The following is a 20,486-nucleotide window of genomic DNA, read 5'->3' as shown; positions in this document are numbered from 1 at the left end:
TATAGTGGAGAACTATTGCTGAAGATCACTTTAAAAATGGGTGATGGGTATGTCGGCTGTGCCCACGAAGCATCTTTTTCTGGCCCTCGATTTAGTTTAGTGTTTCATGCACTACACTAAATCTCACTGAACAAATTAAGTAGCAGAATACGCTGTTTTGCATTAGAGTATGCCTATTACAGTAAAATTACAGGCCTGTAATTTGATTTTACGTTTGAGTTTTTCAAGTACAGTATTTCATTGTGCCACTGTAACTCCAACACCAGTCGCGCGGTGGCAGCAATGAGCTAACAGTAGTTGCCACACTGCCGTTAATGCAGAGTAGAAGAAGATTGTAACTTCGTGAAAAGGGCTTCTGTAGTGGCGCCGCGTCAGATGCTTAGCTAACAGTAATAACACGGTAAAACGACGGATATTCGGTTCTCGCTCAGTATTACGAGGCAGTGTGAGGTTGTCAGTAATGTATATTGGTCCGTCGTCTACACTTTGAAGGCTCTCTCGTAGCACTGATAATGCTGAAAATGAAGCTACCGACGAAAACGGGCGAGGAAGGAGGTAACCAAACGGCTAAGAACGATTCATTGGGTCGGCCGAAGCACCAACATGTTCTCGGGGCGGCATCTCCCTCCGTGGCGTATGACAAGCTGGGGGACTCGCCCAGACCTCCGGTGCATCCAGCACAACTGGACAAGGAGAGCGTCTTTGAGTGGTTCGGCCTGCACCTAAACCCTGCTAAGCGTATCGAGTTCATGTGCGGGCTGTTGCATATGTGCCAACCCCTGGAGCTCCGTTTTTTAGGATCTTACTTGGAGGATCTCGCTAGAAAAGATTACCATGTTTTACGGGACTTTGAGTTTCGAGCAAATAGTCCGAGCGATTTGGGAGTGTTAGCGGACGTGGTTGACCCAGTGATCAGGTCTAAACTCCTAGTCTGCCTGTCCCTCCTCGGGTCTGACAGCAGGGAATGTGCTGGAATACTCTTTCGGATACTCAGCCATGTCAACCCGGCCTTGTTCTGCAGAAATTACGACTGCCCCCTCCCTCCATTTAGGGACTCTCACGTTCACTCGCCGTGTCAGGCCGACAGTATGTACGGAGATTCAGAAGAAGACTGCGGCTTCTCTGCAAACGACACAGCCGGAGGACCTCTGGAGCAGATTGCGCTGCTTTTTACTATGGCGTCCCTGCACCCAGCCTTCCACTTCCACCAACGCCAAGTTGTTCGGGAACTGCTCGACAAAATAGAGCTTGCTATGGAGGAGGGAAAGCGTCAACGCCAGCGTAGATCAAACGTCCAAGCAACGGTAATGAGCAACAAACCAACTTTAGCCCATCTAAATCCTAAGCTAGCTTGTTAAACTCGCCCAACTTTAAAATGTGTTCTTCAGCAGAATTGGTTAAAGTGGGGAAAAACGTTAGATACATGTATTTCAAACTACGTAACATGAAAATGATGTCACATACTGGTAGAGTAGGCTCAGAGCAAGCATTATTCTGCTAGCATTAGCTGCCATTATACTATGCTATTACTAACATGAAAGCCAGCCGGTTACCCTGCTGCTAGCTACAGTTTGGGCAGCTGTTACACGCTGTCGCACGCTCGGAGCTGTTTTGTAGCCTGCTGTTTAACTGTATGGGTTACCATCATCTGTCTAACCGCCATTTACAGTGTAAGTCGATAACAAGCTTATTGGAGGGTAAGTTATGCCCTTATTAAAGCTATATTCAGATGCAATGCCAAGCGCTCCTCTGACAGCACTAATTCTCAAACAGAGCGCTTTCCAAGCGCCTCTGTGCTGTAGCAGGTGTTTGATAAAGAGCCGATCTCCCAACAATCACCCAGCCACACAGCTGAATATCCATCCATCCATCCATCCATCAAAAAACTCCTTTTAGCTGGTGTGGTCTTGATTTTCTATGAAAGGTGGGATTGGTAACATGTTTTGGTGTCTTATTTTAAAACGCTTTAGAATATATATACAAACAAAATAAAGCACGAGTTGGAAATGGACTCCCTGCAAGTGTATCTCATAATCTTATCAGCCAGATAAGATGAGTAGTGTTAACTGTAAGAATTGCACGTTAAAAGAAAGATGCAGAAAGCTTTCACTTGGGGAAGTGTGGTTCAAATCTCATGTCAGGCTTAAACTGCATTGAAGTATTTTTTTAAAATCATTTTTAAATTTTTCAGCTTTCATCTTTGGTTACTTTTTCTGGTGAAAAGGGCTTGGAGTGCTCAACAAAGCTAAAACCCCATGTCTGATTTGAGGGTCTATCTGCTCAGTAGTTCTCTGCTAATGCCTGTGGAAGGTCACGTAAAACCACTTGTCCAAAGCATTGCACATGGAGCAGTGTGGATGTTAATCCTAAAGGAAAGAAGGTTCCCACTGCTGGCACTGCCAATGTAATGTTAATGTACCTGCAAGCAGCACGACATTTTTGACACATTATTGCTGGGGGACCTGATGACACTGTATACAATACCAGACACTGACATATCAGTGGGAGCAGCAGAGATGCAGTGTGACCCCTGCTCCTTTGATCTGTTTTTCCTCCATCTATTGGCAACAAAAATTGCAAAAAATGTTGTTGTTTTTTCTCTTCATTGGATTTTTAAATCTCACCCCTGAACACAACCTCCTATAAAGTGGATAAGGTGTCATTATAACCCAGCCAAGTTAAGTGATTCCTTCGTGACATTAATAAGTATATTGAGTTATCAATGTATAGCTTTTTTAGCATACCTCCTTGGGCTGTTATCAACACCATTTATGACTGAATCCTTTAAACTGGCTGCTTTTTGTTTCGTCTAATCTGCTTCCAGATTTGTTAATATAATTCAAAGATATACCATAGAAATGCATCACAAAGTTGCATACAAAGCCAGGACATTTTGTCTACCTGAATATTATTTTTTTATAAGCAGGTTTACTGTGACATCCACTCTGAATTTTCTTACCTTTCCTCACCAGTCTGTGTTTAAGACTTCAGTGATTTCTCTGTTCTATAAGAGGATCCAAGCAACTCAGTAAGCCTGCTTTGTTTAACAGGCTTCACTTTGCTCCCCAATGACTGAAACTGAAATATTAATATCATTTCTGTAGTATTTAGCTGTTTCTTGATGTGAGCGTCCTGTAGCTCTGTGTAAACATGGTGGTCCCTCTTGTCTTCAAACAGCAGTTGTTAGTTCATTTGATTCCAATTAGGTACAAACTGTTGATTTCAGTCATTAAACCTGGTTCCACAGGTTTGTGTTATAAGTGGATAAAGTTCAAACCACAGGCTCTGTTGAAGCGTACAGGAGGGCATAATAACATCGGCCGCATTGAGAAAACGGTTTAATAGTTTTATCTATTAAACTATTGTTTCAGCTTTATTTTAGGAATGAACAAAACCTCAGTTAACTATCCTGAAGTCATGTGAGGAATGCAAAGCTCTTCTGTAGCCACTCAAGGGTGAGACCTTCCCTCTGCCTCATGAGAAACCCCTCACTCGTTTTAGAGTCTCAGCCACTCTAAGGGATCTGAGTTTGCATGTTGCTGCCTAACACGTGGGGGATATGTAGCAGGAAATAGCAGTCGCTATTCCCCATGTAAGATACTTAATAGAACAAAGTGTGAGTTGTTTGGTCATGAGACTTAGTTTCCAGCCCAGTCACATTATGCTAGTAGCAGCATACGTGTCTGTATCTCTGACTCGAAGGCTTTCTGCTCCACGAGTCCCAGGATGAAGTCATTGTGAGCCAGAACCCTGCCTGATGAAGATGCACTGCTCTTAATAAAATCACTCGTGCCCTTTTTAAAGAATAGTCTCTGGACTGTGCCACTGTCAAATGTGGGCAAACACATAGAGAAAGTGAAGGGTTTGAAACAAATGGAGGGTTCTGGGGTTTTGTTATGCATACATAATCTGTTTCATCCCTTGTGACTGACACAATGTTGTGCTTTGCTTGGCCTTCTTGTACCCACAGACGGATGCTGTAGCTTGGCTCTGTTCTGTACTATTTGTATTATGTATGCATATGTGCTCTTTTCCCTTTCTTTGCTCAGCATTTCTGTGGGTTCATGTTTCCTGTTGGCTTGTAATTTATCACAGACTAATATTTGCTTTGGGCCGTTGATTTCATTTTGTGTCAGAAGTGAATTATAAAGTCACTGCAATTAGTCTTACACTCCGTAGAAAAAGCTGAAAAATGTACTCAGAGATTAGAGATGGCACGATGCCACTTTTTTATGTCCGATACCATAAATTTGGATATCTGCCGATACCGATATGAATCCAATATAGTGAATTTTTTAATCAATAAAACTGATTTTTTTTAATATCTTGCTGCTTTTTGTATAAGTTCATACTGACGTTAAAAAAAAAAAAACCCAGTAAGGCTATTCTGTTATATCTGTATGTAAAAAAACACACTGCACCCAAAATATTTCATAGTTCAGCAAAACTGATCAATCTAATAAACTTAAACCTGCTCCATCCTCCCTATTCTGGTATTTTAAAGAGTAAGCAGCTCCCCCCCACCCTCCACCTCATGATGCTTAATCGATGTAATCAACTTTAATATGATGCAGTGTGGAAAAAAGAAAAAATGCACAGAAATAAATAATTTTTCAAGAATAATAAAATAGATTCAACATCTTTCTTCTACAGAACTGCAGACTGCACAGATGGTATCTTCCCAAAGGAAAAAGTACTATAGCTTACTAGTATATTAGACTTAACAGTTACTATATACAGTAATGGACTTCTATATATTTAACATCAGATTAAAACTTTGGGTGTCAGATTCAGATAATTATTTATTGAAAGCTCGACATTTTAAATGAGAATAAGAAAGAAAAGTATGTCTTTGTGCCCCCTTTTCCCTGTTATTGCCCTATCGGCCCCCCTGGCTAAACTTTGCTAGATCCGCCCCTGCACAGTTACAGCCGTCAGCTGTAGAAAAAGATCCTGGTGTAGAAAGTAATATTAAATAAATTCCAACAACAGCTGATCAAGCTTAAACGTGCTGCTGTTGTTCAGCCGCTGGTTTCCTCTTTCTGGTGCAAAGTGAGACAAAAACAAAGAAGAGAGACGGACTCGCGACAGAAAAGCCGATCAGCTGATCACTGATCAGTTTCACGATTGAAGTAGCAGCAGCAGAGAGAGAGAGAGAGAGGCAGTCGCTCCATATATCGCTTGTTAAGCTTTACAAACATTCAGAGATGAACTTACACACTTGCTTTACTTCTCTGGGATCACTTCAGAGATGAAATGCTGGTTTGGTAGTGAGACTACAAATACACACAGCCGCTCTATCACTGAGCACACTGCTCCGACGTGCTACGGTTATGAGCCGAGTTACGCCGTGTCGCAAGTTTTGTGAGGTGCTTTTTTGATATTTAATGGATCGGATTACATTTTTTATTTCTCTCCGATATCCGATCCAGTAATTTACGTCAGTATCGAATTACATACTGATACGTAATATGGGATCGGTCCATCAGAGATCCTGGGATAGTATTCCAATTCCCTTCATTGATCTCCAGCTGTGTATTGTGGGAAAAGTAAAACAAACCACTGGTGGTGTTGATCGAACTTTGCCTTAGTAATTTGCACCCACAGTTGTTTAAATTGAAATGTCATAGGTAACTGTGACACTTGTGAAATGCAGTACTTTCTAAGTAGAGCTCAGCGTGCAGTGAATTATTATGTTTCCAACTTTGAGTGTTTGTTTTCCAGGAGCTGATGGGCCAGAAGGGAGATTACCTGGCCTCTCAAGGGCTTGGGCTAGGAGAGTGTCCAGCCTCCCATCCACCTTGCCAGAGCCGACGGTCCAGCCGCAGGGCAACACAGAGAGAAGGTGAATAGAAAGGGTGCACATACTGAACACGATGGCAATTATGTGCTGCAGGTGCAACTGAGATCGTGGCAGCTTTGATATGTGCCCTGAGTCAGTTTCACGAGTAGCTCTTTTTCTTTGCTGTAATCATTTCTAAGGCACTAATGGTTTTTGTTATGTTGGCACTTTGTACAGCCGCAGAGAAGCCAATGCACATTTTTCTCTACTTGCTGATTTATTCATGGCAGGTGCTGAAGTGACCCTGATATTGTATGGGCTTAAATAATTCAACAGGCTTTCAGTAGACCTGTACTACTGTGTCTGAAGACGGTATTAGCTATGTTGCTGTTTTTATGGAAAAACGATATCATTAGTGTGTCCTCTGTGTTTGTGCAGCTGTGCATATCGAGGGAATTGTGCTTAGGGGCATCTGTCGGAAGAGAACGGACAAGGAATACAATTTTGAGGTAGGTAACCGCACACGCACTCTCGGGCACTGCTTCAGATCAGGTCAAGTCAAAGATGAGCTGTGATGTTAAGTTACAAATCTGAATTTTTACTGTTAACCTTTGAGTAGCTTTGCATGATTGACAGTTCAAAATAAGAAGTCTGTTATTGCAATAAATTGTCTTTTTCCTGTCGTTGGCTTTTCCAAATACACGTGTATACAGGCAAAGGGTCACTGGTTGTTTTGCTAACTTGCTGCTTCTCAGGCGGGTCTGAACAAGTTTGTTTGCCCTTATATTCACCACATGTGATAGTGACAGAAAGTTAAGGCTCCTCCTTCTTGTAGAAACTTTGTCTGTTCCTTTTTTGTTCGTATACCTGCTCAGTACCACGTACAGAAACTTGCTTTCTGCTCTGCCACCAACACCTGCAGCTGTGAACTTGATCATGCAAGAAAAATGCAGCTTTTACACGTGCCCCTATTGTCACACACACAGTTATGTGCCTATGATAACGCCCAGATAGTTTCCTGTATTTTCTTTACTTTGTTTGACCTACTTGGCCGTTGCGCTCAGAAAAATCCCGTTTTCAGTGGTGCGTGTCAGTGTCACAGCTGGTGACTTTATCCCTTGAGAAGTCTGTTTAGATCTTTATAGAACAAAGTAACCTGATTGTTGCTTGTGTGCAGAGAAATCATTAAACAATTGGAGAAGAGCCCAACTGTCCTGTTGGCTTTTCTAAGCTTTGACAGTAAAGCCAGCAGCTCTGTTTGGACTGGAAGGAGCTGCTGATGCATAAGACACAGACACTCTGACGTATCTTTGTAGTGCACTCACTCATAAACAGAACTTTAACTTTGAATTCTATTCTATCTTTTTGACATGAGCAACTCCTGAGATTAGAAAAGATGTCACACCTCGATTTCTTAGCAGGAGAGTAAGCCAATCTTCCTTTTAACACAAGTTTTGTTTTTTCTTGTATTATTTGAATGGTTTGTTTGTTTTTTCCACTTATGCTCACAGGTTGCTTTTTATTCAGTATCGTTGCCCTGCTTGGGTGTCTTCACGCCGTTACTGTGCGGTAAACTTCTAGTGCAGTCCTTCTGTGTGGTGTTTTTGGCACTTGTGGCTTTGCAGTGATGGAGTGTCCTGCTGCTGTTTCAGGTGAAGTGGTCCGACTCCTCTTTCAGCAAAGTGACCAAAACCCATTTTGAGCTGGAGAACTTCCTCCTGAAGGTAATCACAGCAGTAATATTAAAGCAGAAGAGCTGCAGAAGTATATGTAAAGAACTTTGGGTGTTGTTATATTCCTTTATTTGTTGAACTGTTATTTGTTTTAAAGATATATAATTAAGACGGTTTTCTGATTGTACAGAGGTTTCAGTCTGAGTGTGTCTCTGTCACATGTGCAACTAGGTCTGTTTTGTTGTAAACGATGCAAAGACGTTGTGGCAAATGGACGAAGCTGTAGGTAACATTTAATCAGCACAGTTAAATGGCTCACTGTCAGAACTTCAGCAGACACATCAGCAGAACAAAGTGACAGCAGTGTCATTAGTAAATAGGACTGATACACTGGTAATTACTGATTATTTCTACACTGAGCACTCTCAGCAGTTTGTACTTCAAGCATTTACACAAATGTTTTTCTTGTGTAACATCTGCACACCAGCTCTGACGGTTGTATCCGGGGAACCTTGCTGAGGATACTGTGGAGTAGTTGTCATTGGCAATCGGACCACTTTCTGATTGGTCTTACCTCCATCAGTAACAGCTGTATGAGTCCAGATGCCAATTTCAAATGTTTGGCCAGTTTTTAAAAAAGAAGCATTTTCACAGTGGGAGGTTTCACTAAAGTTTATTCGTCGTCCTGTACGAAACTAATCTGTGCACAGGTGATCGGGATGTACCATCGTATATACATTATGGTAATACAGCTTCAGTCCACGCCATTGAACCCAAAGCTGGTTATTTAGCACAAAAAGGAAGTCGAGGTCTTGAAGACACATAATGAAAACTTGTATGTGCAGGCAATGCTTCAGTGCATCCCTCCTGTTGTTCACCTTCCCTCTTTTTCTCTGCAGCTTCCGAAGGATCAGTGTACGGAGTCCTTTGAGAAGAGCATCTTGAGTCTTTTGAACCAGGGGGGCCAGTATGAGAGCAGGGAGGTGGAGAAGAACCTCAGGTAATTTACATCTAGCCCACTTGTTCACCTGAAATCTTAAAAAGCTGCGGGACAAATTCTCCTTTTGACCTCTGGCTAGATGAGCCAGTTTCTGATGAGGAATATCTATTTTTGTTGAGCATTTTTGTGGCTAGCTTGTGTTCAAATGTTTCGGCTCCATCTTGTTTGGCGTTTTCTGACATTCGCATATCTGATCACGTGGAAACACTGTGGACTGCAGCTTTGACCGAGGACTTGCCGCAGTCGCGACTGTGGTCATTTTGTTCTGTTATTCTGAGTTCTCCAAGGATAAGAGGTCACCATCTGTCTTGCTTTACCCAAAGACGTTGTTCAGCATCATTTCCTGTGTGTAAAAAATCTGACATGCATTCCTACTCCTCACTGTGCCGCAGTTTACTTCGAAAACAAGCAAGAAGCTTTGTGGCATTTTGAGGCGCTCAGTAGACTTGAATGGAATGACCCCAGGTCAGTGAAGGAACGCTGGATGAGATTCTCAGTGTCCTGCGGTTATTTATCTCAGGTGTGTGTGTGCATGTGTGGAGGGAAAATGTCACCAGAGATTAAGATGTAGTCACAATGTGATGAGGAGGGCAGACTGAGAAACAAAGGGCATGTTAGTGTCAGACTGTAATCCTCCTGTTTGACACTATTTTGCAAATCGAACAGCATCGTCTGTCTTTTCTTTATATATCAATACAGCCAGTTTAAAATGTAAACCAAAACAATTAGCTAAGCATCGCTGTATTATTTTGAAAGCTTGAGCTTAAAATAGCTGTGAACAAGCAGCTCCGTGGGAATTTTAAGTACCTTCGTTTCCGTCAGTGTGCTGTGTGTCAGTTATTGTTGCTGCTGCTACAAACCAGCAGGACAAACTGTAAAACATGACTTGGGGCTGTGTTTGGACCCCCGTCACCCCCATCATGCCAGTACTGGAGGGTGGGGAAAGGAGCGGGGGCCCTTGACCTAGAAAGCACAGCTGAACATGATATTCTGTCAAATGGGGCTGACCATTATCTGCAAAGCTTTGTAAGGGTCCCTGTAATACATGTCAGGCGTGCTAAACAGGGCTGGTTTTCATTCTTGGTTGAAGGGATAGTCAACCCAGAGAGGTTTTTGTTGTTGTTTTCCCTTTCATTTCTGATAAAACACACCCACACAGTGGGTGTGGCCTCTCCACCAGTTTCATTTAGTGTGAAGTGAGACTGTGGAGCGAGTGGGGAAACTGAAACCTATCTGCTTGGACTGTTTTTGTTTGCATCCAAAGTCCGGCCCACTGTCAGACTTTTGTCTTGTGTCTCATCTTGTATAAGGCGAGGCTTAACTAGTGCTGGAGCAAAGCTTTTTGCTTCACTGTTGGCTGCAGTTATGGGCCATTAAAACTTGCACAGTGCACGACAGGTTCAATGTTTATGGACTGGGGGGTTGGTACAGTCATTACGAGAACGGGGGCACCCAGTGATTAGTGTGACTGTGTTAACCCTGGTACAGACTGTACCCAGCCTCTCCATGCACTCCCGCAAATCTGAAATTGATAAGCAGAAGAAAGTCCATGGATATTTTTGTGAATTCTTCAAGCCTTTATGATCGTGTAATGTAACGGAAATATTGTCAGCTCCACCCTGTGCGTGCAGTTTTTATGTCCTAGTGACTATTTCTATGAATAATCGTGCCAAACACGTTCTCAGAGGAGGAGTTTGTGTTCAGAGTAATGGTGTCATTCTGAAGTCTAAGTTTAGGGTTTTTGTTTCACTCATGCCGTCTCTCTGCTCTCACCTGTAGAGAGAGGTTCCTGTCTGCACCTCCGCTGTTCAGGCAGGCCAGGAAGGTCTGCAGCTTCTTCAACTGTGATTCCAGTTACGCTGCTAAACCTACTTGTAGCAGATGTGAGTATAAGGCCAAGATGCTCATATTCATGTTAGATCATGCAATTGTCTGAAAGGTCAGCTGTTAATGAAAGCTGCAGCATCATCCTGCAGAAGAGTCGGTGGTCTCACCTCCTCTCACTGAAACACGCATGTCCACCAGCATAATGTCCTCTGGTCCTTTGTGAGGGAGCGCAGTCACAGTTCAGGTTCATGTATGGAGCCTTACAATAGCCGGAGAAAGCAACAAGAACTGTTTTGTGTAATGTTGTATTTATTGATTTTACATTTTGAACCTCTCTGGCTTCCTGTTTAGTTCGTTTTCTCTATTTATGTAATGAAAGTAATAAAATGCTACAGATGTGCAGTTTTTGGTCTTGAGTGATCAGACATATGGAACAAAGTGGTTTTCATCACTTGTGCTTTAGTTTTCACCTTTTCTGTGTTTTTGGGGGTTTTTTTGAACAGGCAACTGTCAGCTGGGCACAGCCTACCAGGGAGACTGCTCCGATGCCTCCAGTCAGGAGGAAGGTGAGAAGAAGCAGCTTTCAGGTCCGCGCTTTTTTCTGGTTTTTCTTTTTTTGGGGGGAGCGGGTTGTTTTTCTATGATACTGGTGGCAGTGCAGCATGATGAGGGGAGGAGTGCATGGAAGTGTGTAAATCGCTGATTGAGAAGTGATTGTGGGCACTGACAAAACAAAGGCATGGCCAGCTAACCAGGCCTGCTGCTCGAGTCTTACTAGTGTTTATTTTTGGAGGTCAGTCGGAAAAGCTGAGTCTGTTTCCAATCCTCATATTTCACAGCTATATTTGCCCCATCATGTGCCACGGGCAGCAGTCAGCACGGCCTCGTCCTGCTCATACTTTATATAAAGCTTGTTAATCCTGGACGACTTTTAGTTTTAAAGCCATTTACCTTACAGACACAGAGATGGGCTATCTCTTTCCAGCTGTAAAAAAATGATGTATTAAATGAAATTTGAGTCTTTGGTCCTACAGCCACTGCTAACAGTACACATGAATCGCTTCTCCTTTGTCAGAATGTAATCAAACCTGTGCACTGTGCTTCACCCTAGTTGTGCTCACATTTGTCATTTGATGGGTAATAATGTGTGAATTGTAATGAACAATGAGTTGGATGAGCGCCTCCATCATTGACTTTTTCTTGTTTAAACCCTGTGAAATCTAGAGTCGTATCTACAGGGACACAAGAAGAAGCACGGGTCCAAGAGTCCATGCCAGCTGTGAGTATGATCTCTGCTTCACCGCTGTTTTTGTCTCCAGAATTGAAAAAACTGTTAGTGAAGCAGAAAAAAGCTGCACGTAAACGTATTAACCAAAAGCACGTGTTCCTCTCAGCGGTCTGTCGGGTGCCAAAGGCTCCCAGGTGGACCCTCGCAGGGGAGGACACGCCGCAGAGCTCAATGGGCCTGCAGAGAGGAGGAAGAAGAGCTGCGCACCGCGAAGCAGCCAGGAAGCCGAGCAGGTCGGGTTATTTGCCAGTCTCTTTGTCTTGCGTATACAGAAACCTGTTTTGATTAAAGAAGTTCTTACTCGTGCTCAGCAGTACTTCAGCGTGCCACTGAGACACACAGCAGCCATATGATTGCTAACACTGGCACGAGTGTTGTAGAAATGGTAGCTTGCTGTGCTGCAATCTGCTCCGTTTGTGCAGCAGGTAAGCTCCTCGCTGCACCAGCCGCTGTCAGAAGCAGCTCGGTTCAGTCCTGTGAGTAAAGCTCAGAGCACAGTGAGCACCATTTCACCAACACTGTTAATCATTATGGGCTGCAGAGGTTTGAAGGCCGCTATGATTGCATTAACCCAGCTGCTCCTGTGTCTGTGATTGGACGTGCCATGTGAAGGGGAGTGCTCTGTGCTATCTCGCTAACACGCTCAAACACTGAGAGGTGGAGGACAGTCTGCTGACAAAGCACATTCTTCATCTCACTCATAACCCGTTTATTTCAGAGCCCTGGATGGGATTGACTCCTCAGAATCCTTCTCTCAGTGTAAACTGGTGTTACACAGGGTCGTTTTTCTTTCTTTGTTGTTGTTGTTTTGACTCATGCTCCAGCTCTGTGTAGTATTTGTGTAAATTGGTAGGGATCCCCTAATACGCTGCTAGCTGAACAGCTGAAAGTGATTAATGGCAAATCGAGTCATTCCAGGGGAGCTGTGAGCTGCATGTTAATGACTCCTCGCTTTCTTACAGCACCAGGACACAGACAAGAGAAGCCACCCAGCCACCAAAACCAAGAGCAGAGTGCTGCCCACAGAAGGGTAGGTCTGCTTCACGAGCTAAGAGGCTCCACGTTTACCCTGTGTGACACGTTTGAGCAGTCATTAGACTCTGGCTCTGTCAGTCTGTGCGTTAGTGTACAGTGTGCTGCATCTGTGTTAACATGAACATGACATGGTCTCCCATGTGCTCCTGTTTTCAGGGAGAAGGTGAAGTGCAAGTCCTTTGTGTCCAACGGGTGTTTGGTGGCAGCCCCGAGGAAAGGTAAGCGTCTGTAGCAGGAGGCAGTGTACTTCAACAGGACGGTGCTTTGTTGAATGCTTTTGAAGCAGCTCCAAGTCCATCAGAGCAGTGTTGCCAACTTAGCGACCTTATTTCTTTTCTAAAAAGCGACTTTTGTTGGTGTTATTAGTCAGACTTATGACCACTTTTTGACGTGAAAGCACGTATCGCATCGCTGTTCCTCTCAACAAGCAGCGTGCCGCCCGTGCCAAAGCGCTCACAGGCGGCGGGTCATTCTCACGTAGCAGTCGCCCACAGCTGCAGTCGGAGCAGGAGATGCTGACCCCTACGCGCCCAAACTGCAAATGAATCGCGCAGGAGCGAAGCCGCTGCTCCCGCACTGACTGTAACGCAGTCAGTACTTTTTGTGGATCAGAAGGTTTAAAACGACTTAAACACACACAGTAACTCTGCCAGAGTGCCTGTTTCAGGTCACTTTTGCCAGTACCAAGCCTGGATGAAGGAGGTGGGATCGTGACATTAAAACAATAATTTTTAAAAGAATTTCATTTGTAGTTCTAAATATATTCTAAATGCATTTAGGGTGGTTTGGTTTTTTTAACATAAGCATGACCAGTTATGCAAATTAGGTGATGACCTCATTTAGCGACTTTTAGGACAGCCAATAGCTGTTTTCCTTACTGATGAGTTGGCAACACTGTATCAGAGGCCGTCCCTCTCTGGCATGTGCAGGCTTGTCTCGCTGTTGTGCGCACCAGGAATGTAAACACACTAGTTATTTTTCTGTATTATCATGTGACATGGCCCTAGTGGCTGCTTGCATGGTACGGTATTCGTAGACAGTAAATGACTAATAATAACGCCGTCTCTTACAGGCTGGAGTTCCTCATGAATTGCAGCTGAAGCAGAGTCTCAGTCACCAGTTTAATAAACTCATCAGTAATCTTGTCGTATCGTAAAGGACACGTTAACAATCGTGCTGTGTTTCCTGTTGCATACACAGTAGATGGGCGCTGGTTGGCTTTGACACACGTTGTTGTTGCAGATGGCGGTTCATCGTCAGAAAGCTGCAGCTCCCCATCCAGCCCACAGCACCGAGGACCAGAGAGCCTGGAAAGTGAGGATGAACACAACAAAGGTAAAACTATCACACACGCCCTTTTTCTAAATACAGCCACTGTAAAGATAAGCGATGACATTGCTGTCCTCTGTCAGATACAGATAGCCCCTGTGACGAGCTCTGTAAAGGACCAGGCTCTGACATGTTCTTCACCGGCCAGACTGACTCTGCTGTGCTGGCGGAGGCCTCCTTTAGCAGCCTGGAGGGGAGAGCAGACTTCCCCCATATTTCCTTCATGCATAATGTGAGCTACATACTCCCCAACGGAGCTGCGGATGCTGGGCTCCCATTGGGTTCACTTCCTGGCCAGAGCATGGTTCCAGAGGGAAAGCCCTCACCAGGGCCGCTAATGATTCCGATGCCCACACTGCCTCCAGCCGTCTCTGGAATTGTGGACGACCCGGAGAAGAGGGATGTTGTCCAAACCTTTGGGATTCCACCTACTGGACTGCATCCTGCAGGAACTTCTGCCATGCAGCCCTTGATCCAGGGCTTCAAAACGGCTTTGTCTCACAGCCAGGGCGGCACTGACGGAGCGCCGGGGAGTGGATCTTCACCTGCTGCACCGCAGGTTTCACACCAGGGTCCAATCAGACCCGTCAGCGTCATGTCTTCTCCAATACTAACCTGCCAAGACCCAGCCAACATCAGCCCGGGCCTGGCCTCTTCTCTACCACATGTGGAGACATCGCAAAGCAAGCGCCCAGGCTTACCGTCTGCCCTGCCTTCTCCCTACGCCCTGCCCCCCGTCCCAATGCCATCTCTGGGGGCACCCGTGGCCCCTGGACAAGTACAAGCTGCTGTTCCACCAGCTGTGCCCACACACACCCCTGGACCTGCCCCGAGCTCTAGCCCAGCACTTACACACAGCACGGCACACAGCGACTCTACATCCTACAGTAACAGCAGTGCTTCCACTGGAAGCACCCCGGTCGCTCCTGGTAGCCCTCTCACTCTCCAGCAGCCAGCAGCACCGCAGCAGCTGCCAATGGGCTGCGGGACGTGTGGCTGTCACAATAACTGCGGCAGCCGAAGCAGCAGTGTGAGCGTCGCCTCGGGTCAGACGCCTTTATTCTTCCCTGGCCACCAGATGGCAGCAGCGCACCAGATGTTCAGTGTTCCTCCACCGCTCTTCCAGATCACAAGCCTGTGCAATAGCAGCTACCTCACCCAGGCTCACCCTCCTCACCAGGCCAACGGACCCACCTCCATGCCCCCTTACTTCCCCAGTGCTGCTCCAGCACATCCATCCCCTTACCTTAACACTCACACCCAAAGTCATGCAGAGGTACCATCGCACATGCTGGCCACGCAGGCTACAGCAGTGGTAGCCGCCAGCTACAGCCTCCAGCAGCCGATGGCTCCAAACACTTCGTTCTGCCACCATGTCTACCAGCATGTGTACCCTCCCCTGGGGATGCTGCCTCCCTCTCTGTTGGGGGGAGGTGGCGTCAATAAGAAGAACGGGAACGTGTCCTGTTATAACTGCGGTGTGAGCGGCCACTTTGCTCACGAATGCAACCAGCCCTCCATTGACTCCACACAACAAGGTAACAGCGACACCAACACTCAGCAAAGACTAGAAGGCAGCGCTGATCCTCCACATGAAGTATATTTGTAGCTGTCTTTACTCAGCTGTGCATGGTTCACAACATGCGCTTTCAGATATGGCAGAAGAATCTGCGTCGCTCACATTATTGTAGTGAGATGCAGCATGTGTGCAACACCGCAGTGTCACCTCCTACGTTAAAATCAAAGTAATAGCTGAATACAAACAAGTACAGTTATCAGCCATAAAAGGCCAAAGTTTGTGTACGAGAATGAGGCGGTGTGGGATTTCTCACTGATACTGTGGGTCCAAGTTCAAATCTCAGTGACCTTGACCTCAAGATCAAAGGTCAGGTTTTCTGAAGGTACTTTGAACACAAACGAGGCAGTGTAGGGTTTTTGTTTATCTGCACTTTTGCTTGACGTTTCCACAGAAACAGTTTGGTTAGGACAGGCTGATGGCATCTAGGGCTGCAACTAAAGATTATTTTGTTAGTCGACTAACCTCCACTTCCTGTGGGTAAACCTCGCGTTCTCTGCCCACTTATGAATATCGCCCCGTTGTGTCTTCCCACGGAAAATTAATGACTCAGGAAACGCATGAATTAAAAAATGATCAAATGTATTTTTACCGTTACTCGACAGGACCATCAAAATAAATGAAAGGGATCAACATGGACCCATTCAGAGTTACAGCTCCAGGGTGCCGGTGTTTGACATGCTCGTGCGCTGCAGTGATGCTGTTGTGGAGTGAAAGCATTGAACTTTGTTTTCTGTGACACGCTTCCATTAGCGCTGCTGTGTTCTTCTGCATTAGTGCGTCTGCAGTCTTGGCAGGTGATGCAGGCGATACTGCCCGCACAGCTTGCTGTAGTGTGTTGCACATTCACGCTGTATTGGTATAAATCGCACTACTGTGTACAAATGTATAATCTTCAGTATTACCAGCTCACACTTCAGGGCTGTGATGGGTTTTACAGTTGCAGTTGTCCTTCCTCACAGGTAGAGTAATGTAGTGCACAAAATAAGTGTGTGTGGGTTTGTCGAACCACAGTCATAACACAAACCTGAAGCGCGGGCCGTCAAATAGTAACGTTTTCCTTTTCTCTGTTTGTTCTTCAGCAAACACGCTCGGCATCACTGAACACTGTTGGTGTCATGTAGTCGTGCTGTGATGAACCACTGCGAGCTGATGTTTGTGCGTTTGTGTGTCACAGGTGGGTTCCGGTTAAAGTACGCACCGTCCCACATCTCAGACGGCCCTGACAACGCTGACTGAAGAACACGAGGAGGATGGAGGAAGTTCCTGCGACCTCGTTTCCATGGCGGCAGCCTCTTCCCTGGGAGCTGTTTGTGAGCAGCGTGATCAAGCTTCTGTGTTCGCCACCGCATCCTCTGAACAGGACCGACCTGCCAAGGGCTCCGTGGACAAAGCCCGAGTACTCGTGCCTGGAAGAAACCTTCATCCCGTGGGGATTACTCATTGCACACGCAAACTGTCCATGTGACTCGAAGCCCCACCCCCTTTCAGTTGGTTTTTGATATTTTTGCACTGAGGGTCGGAAATGATTAACTTATTAATTCTTAGGAAGTGAAAGCTATTTTGAGGATATTTAGTTTTAACATTAAGCGGAGCCTTCGGTCTCGACTGGGAGCTTCTTAAACACTTCTTTGTAAGAGCGTATTTATGCCTTTTCTTAACTGTTCACGATTTTATTGTACAGCAGTTTTCAAAGACTACGAATCAAAGATGGATTTTGTTTTCAATTTTGCTGTAAGGTTTTTGAATGTATGTTTAAAGAGGAAGCTGATTCAGAGTGGATGGATCTCACGCATTTTTGCCACTTGGTGTGTTTTTAGTTGAAGGGTAATTGCTGCTGCTTTGTAATTTAATTTTCTTATTGTTTTCCATTTTTTAAAAGTTATTTTTTTTGGTCAGATGCACTATAGAGAAGCAGGAGCCACTACAACATTGTGCACCGGATACACGTTCACGTAAACATTTTATTGGTGTTCATTTGAAATCTGCATGAATTGGCCAACTGATCAGCATTTTGTGTAAAACGTCGTTTCAGGTGTAGAACCAATTTTGATGGCTAACAGTGGAAAAAGTTGAAGCGACATACTGTAGAAATAAAACTGAGATTCCAGGTAATGAGTCAGACCAGTTCTGTTCCAGGCAGCACGTTTGGTCCTCAACATGTTGCTCTGATTTATTTATTTTTCTCTTAAACCTTAGTAGCTGTTTCCTTTTAGCGTCCATGCTCGGAGTGTGCATCAAACTGAGACGTGCTGGCTCGTCGTGTCAGAAAGGCAAACGTGTTCAGTTTACTTCATATCCAAGCCCCCTCCAACATTTTGCATTAATTAGTATTAAAGTTTAGGCCACTTGCATTGTTGGGAAACATCCTTTTCTCTGCTGTAACCATGTTCACGTTTGGCCAACTTTAGCTACCCTGTGTTGCCCAAACATGGTCGAGCAGCAGAAGTGTTGCCTCGGGCCCCTCCTCCAGCGTTACCTGGGCCGGTGTATTTACAGCAACTACTGGTCTGAGGTGGGTCCAGTTTGATAGTTTGGCCTGTTGGAATCGTCATTGATCCGGGAAGCTCCAGACCAATTATCAGTGGAGTGTTTGAAAGGCAAAACTCGTCTTCTTTCAACCAAAGTTAGCCTTTAATTTGATCTACTAAATGGCAAAGTGTCATACAGCGTTCCCACGAAGCGCTCGTGCTGTGGGCAGAAGCTGTAACATGGAAACTGACTTGTAGAGCGCAGACTGGGTGGGTCCAGCCTCTGACAGTTACAGGCTGAACTCAACGCTGTCACAGACACCTGACACTTTCTGGATTCAACTGAATCAATTGAAAAGATCTACAGTTTTGATTTCTGAATATTTTAAGGTGGACTTTAGAGTTATTTTGATGTGGAAAAGCAGAACAGCAGATTTAAAGCGATAAATATTCTCTTGAGGTTTTTGACACAGATTAAAGAAGGCAAGGTGTGAATATGGAGCCCCAAAGTGGTTGAGAGTACATCAATTAATTGTTGATCATGTAGAATATAAGTGTAATTAAAGGTGGCTTAATTCATAACCCAATGTTAAGTTTTTAAGGAGGATCTAAGATTTTTCTAATCTGTTTTTAGTTTATAATGGAGTTTGTCTGTCGCTGTTCCCTTATGTTTTAGCTGATAACTACAACTATGCCACTACAACCCTGTGGCATAGACGGTGTACACAATGGGCCCACCCACTGTGATATCACCCACTGTGATATCACCCACTGTGATATCACCCACTGGTTAGTGATGTTTGTTACCGGGCCTCAAACTGGCAGGTGAGGAGAATCTGTGACACGGCTTGATGACCTGTCGGTGACACGTCACAACTCGATAACCATAGTGGTCGCCCCCTGATGGCCACTGAGAATAATACTGCACGTTTAAGGCACTGGCTTCACTTTTCACATCAGTCTTTACTGTTCCAAGCAAACTGCTGCCCACATTAGTCAGTCAGCACAGCTTAGAGTAACTAATGCTGAATCTAGCTGCTAGTGTAATATTCCTTCGCAGCGCTAACGACTTGGATAAGGTTATAATCTAGTTTTCTGTTTAGCTAACATTAGCTTATTAACCAGTGACGTCTGAAGCCTTTTGAGCAGCCATTCAGAAGCTTGGCAGCTTAACTGAGCAGCACGAGTTGCCTTGTAAAACAAACTTGGTTATAAATAATCAGAGGAGGCTGTTCCCACATTTCTGTTGAATGTCTTCAGCACCATTGCTGTTCTTGCTCCAAGCAGCTAGCTGGCTATAGTTGAAAGCGGGTGATGAGCTTGCTTTGACACATTTTAATATTAGAATTTTAAATGCAGTTTGACAAAAACATAATTCCCACCTCTTCTTTGGGTTCCATATGTAACATTTATTTAAGCAATTAAGTTGTCAGTACAAAATAAATGAGATCAGTTCGAGAACACTCGTCGCTAACACAAATGTAGGATTGTTTTATTTATTAATGAAGACGCTGACGTTTCTGGTCGCCATTTGATGCACTCAGGCTGTTCAGTGGTTGTTTTCAGAGCTTTGTGGATATGGTGCTTGTTTTTGTGCCGCGTCTGTCCTCCATCATTGCTCAGCCTGCTGTCAGTGCATTAGTTGATCTATGCATACATGTTTGGATCCTCCCCCCCCAGATGTTTTAAATTGGGTGACAAGAGAAGCAAGTGGTGGCGACGACAAGATATTTCATGTAAAACTGCTGAAGAGATGCACAAAAACAAAAAACTGTAGATGGGCTTTATTCATGTTTCCCTTTGAAGTTCTTCCTTTTCATTCAAGGCTTGACGATCCCACTGCTCTGGATCACAAGCAGTGAGAAGATGTGGATGAAGAAGAGGGGATTCATGTGTGTACATACTGAGGACACCAAATAAACCCAAGTTTCATTTTATTGACCTTTGAATGGTTAGAAAAATGCTGTACTGTTCATCAATGTTTACTGTACTCTTTGATATCTGCACACCAGAAAGGTCAAATATTTCTAGAGTGGAATTTGGATTTTATGCAAATTGTTCCTGTTTTTTTTCTGTAATTAAAAGCAATAAATAAAAATAAAACGTGTCCGTCTGTCCTTTAGATTTGGCTGCAGCCTGTATTTTGCTGTGCACATTAAGATGCACCGTTTAGATTCCTGGTTGGGTAAACGACCAGCCATGAAAACCAGATATTATCAAGATCAACTCCAGCTTTTACTGTGACAAGACGAGATTACCCTGACATCTGCAATCAGTCTCTTTGTGGTTAAACATACAGCTTTGTCAACATTTTAGCTTCTGTACAGCTAACTAGCTCGATAGTTTGAAAGTAGCAGTGAATGCTAGCAGGCTAACTAAAGGTGGACTGTTGTCTTTAAGAAGCTTTAGTTGGTAAGCAAAAAGTTGCTGGTTTGATTCCAGCTAGCGGCACAAATTACTTTTGGGATTCATCAGGAAGGAACGGTGCCAAATCAGGCACAGGGA

The 20,486-nt window shown here is 44.5% G+C and overlaps 1 protein-coding gene across 2 annotated transcripts; it reads left to right on the top strand.

The window, feature by feature from the left end:
• The first annotated feature begins 332 nt into the window (after positions 1 to 332).
• On the top strand, positions 333 to 20,060 carry zcchc2 (zinc finger, CCHC domain containing 2). 2 transcript variants are annotated; one of them, XM_085362595.1, is made up of 14 exons: positions 333 to 1,304; positions 5,725 to 5,845; positions 6,221 to 6,291; positions 7,435 to 7,506; positions 8,355 to 8,455; positions 10,235 to 10,338; positions 10,786 to 10,848; positions 11,507 to 11,561; positions 11,677 to 11,803; positions 12,533 to 12,600; positions 12,762 to 12,823; positions 13,848 to 13,940; positions 14,018 to 15,472; positions 16,688 to 20,060. In XM_085362595.1, the coding sequence occupies exons 1-14, from the start codon at positions 513 to 515 to the stop codon at positions 16,747 to 16,749; spliced, it is 3,246 nt and encodes a 1,081-aa protein (XP_085218721.1). In that variant the 5' UTR covers positions 333 to 512; the 3' UTR covers positions 16,750 to 20,060. The 2 variants fall into 2 exon arrangements, with proteins under 2 accessions (XP_085218721.1, XP_085218720.1); XM_085362594.1 differs by having other exon boundaries at positions 10,786 to 10,869.
• The last annotated feature ends 426 nt before the right edge of the window (positions 20,061 to 20,486 follow it).

The sequence above is a fragment of the Diplotaxodon limnothrissa genome, linkage group LG9 (genome assembly GCF_057381915.1).
Source record: "Diplotaxodon limnothrissa isolate DT_005_m linkage group LG9, D_limnothrissa_male_GT1.1, whole genome shotgun sequence".
In the NCBI taxonomy this organism is placed as follows: domain Eukaryota; kingdom Metazoa; phylum Chordata; class Actinopteri; order Cichliformes; family Cichlidae; genus Diplotaxodon; species Diplotaxodon limnothrissa.
Note: the sequence above shows the minus strand (reverse complement) of the source record. Positions and strands in the feature narration are given on the sequence as shown.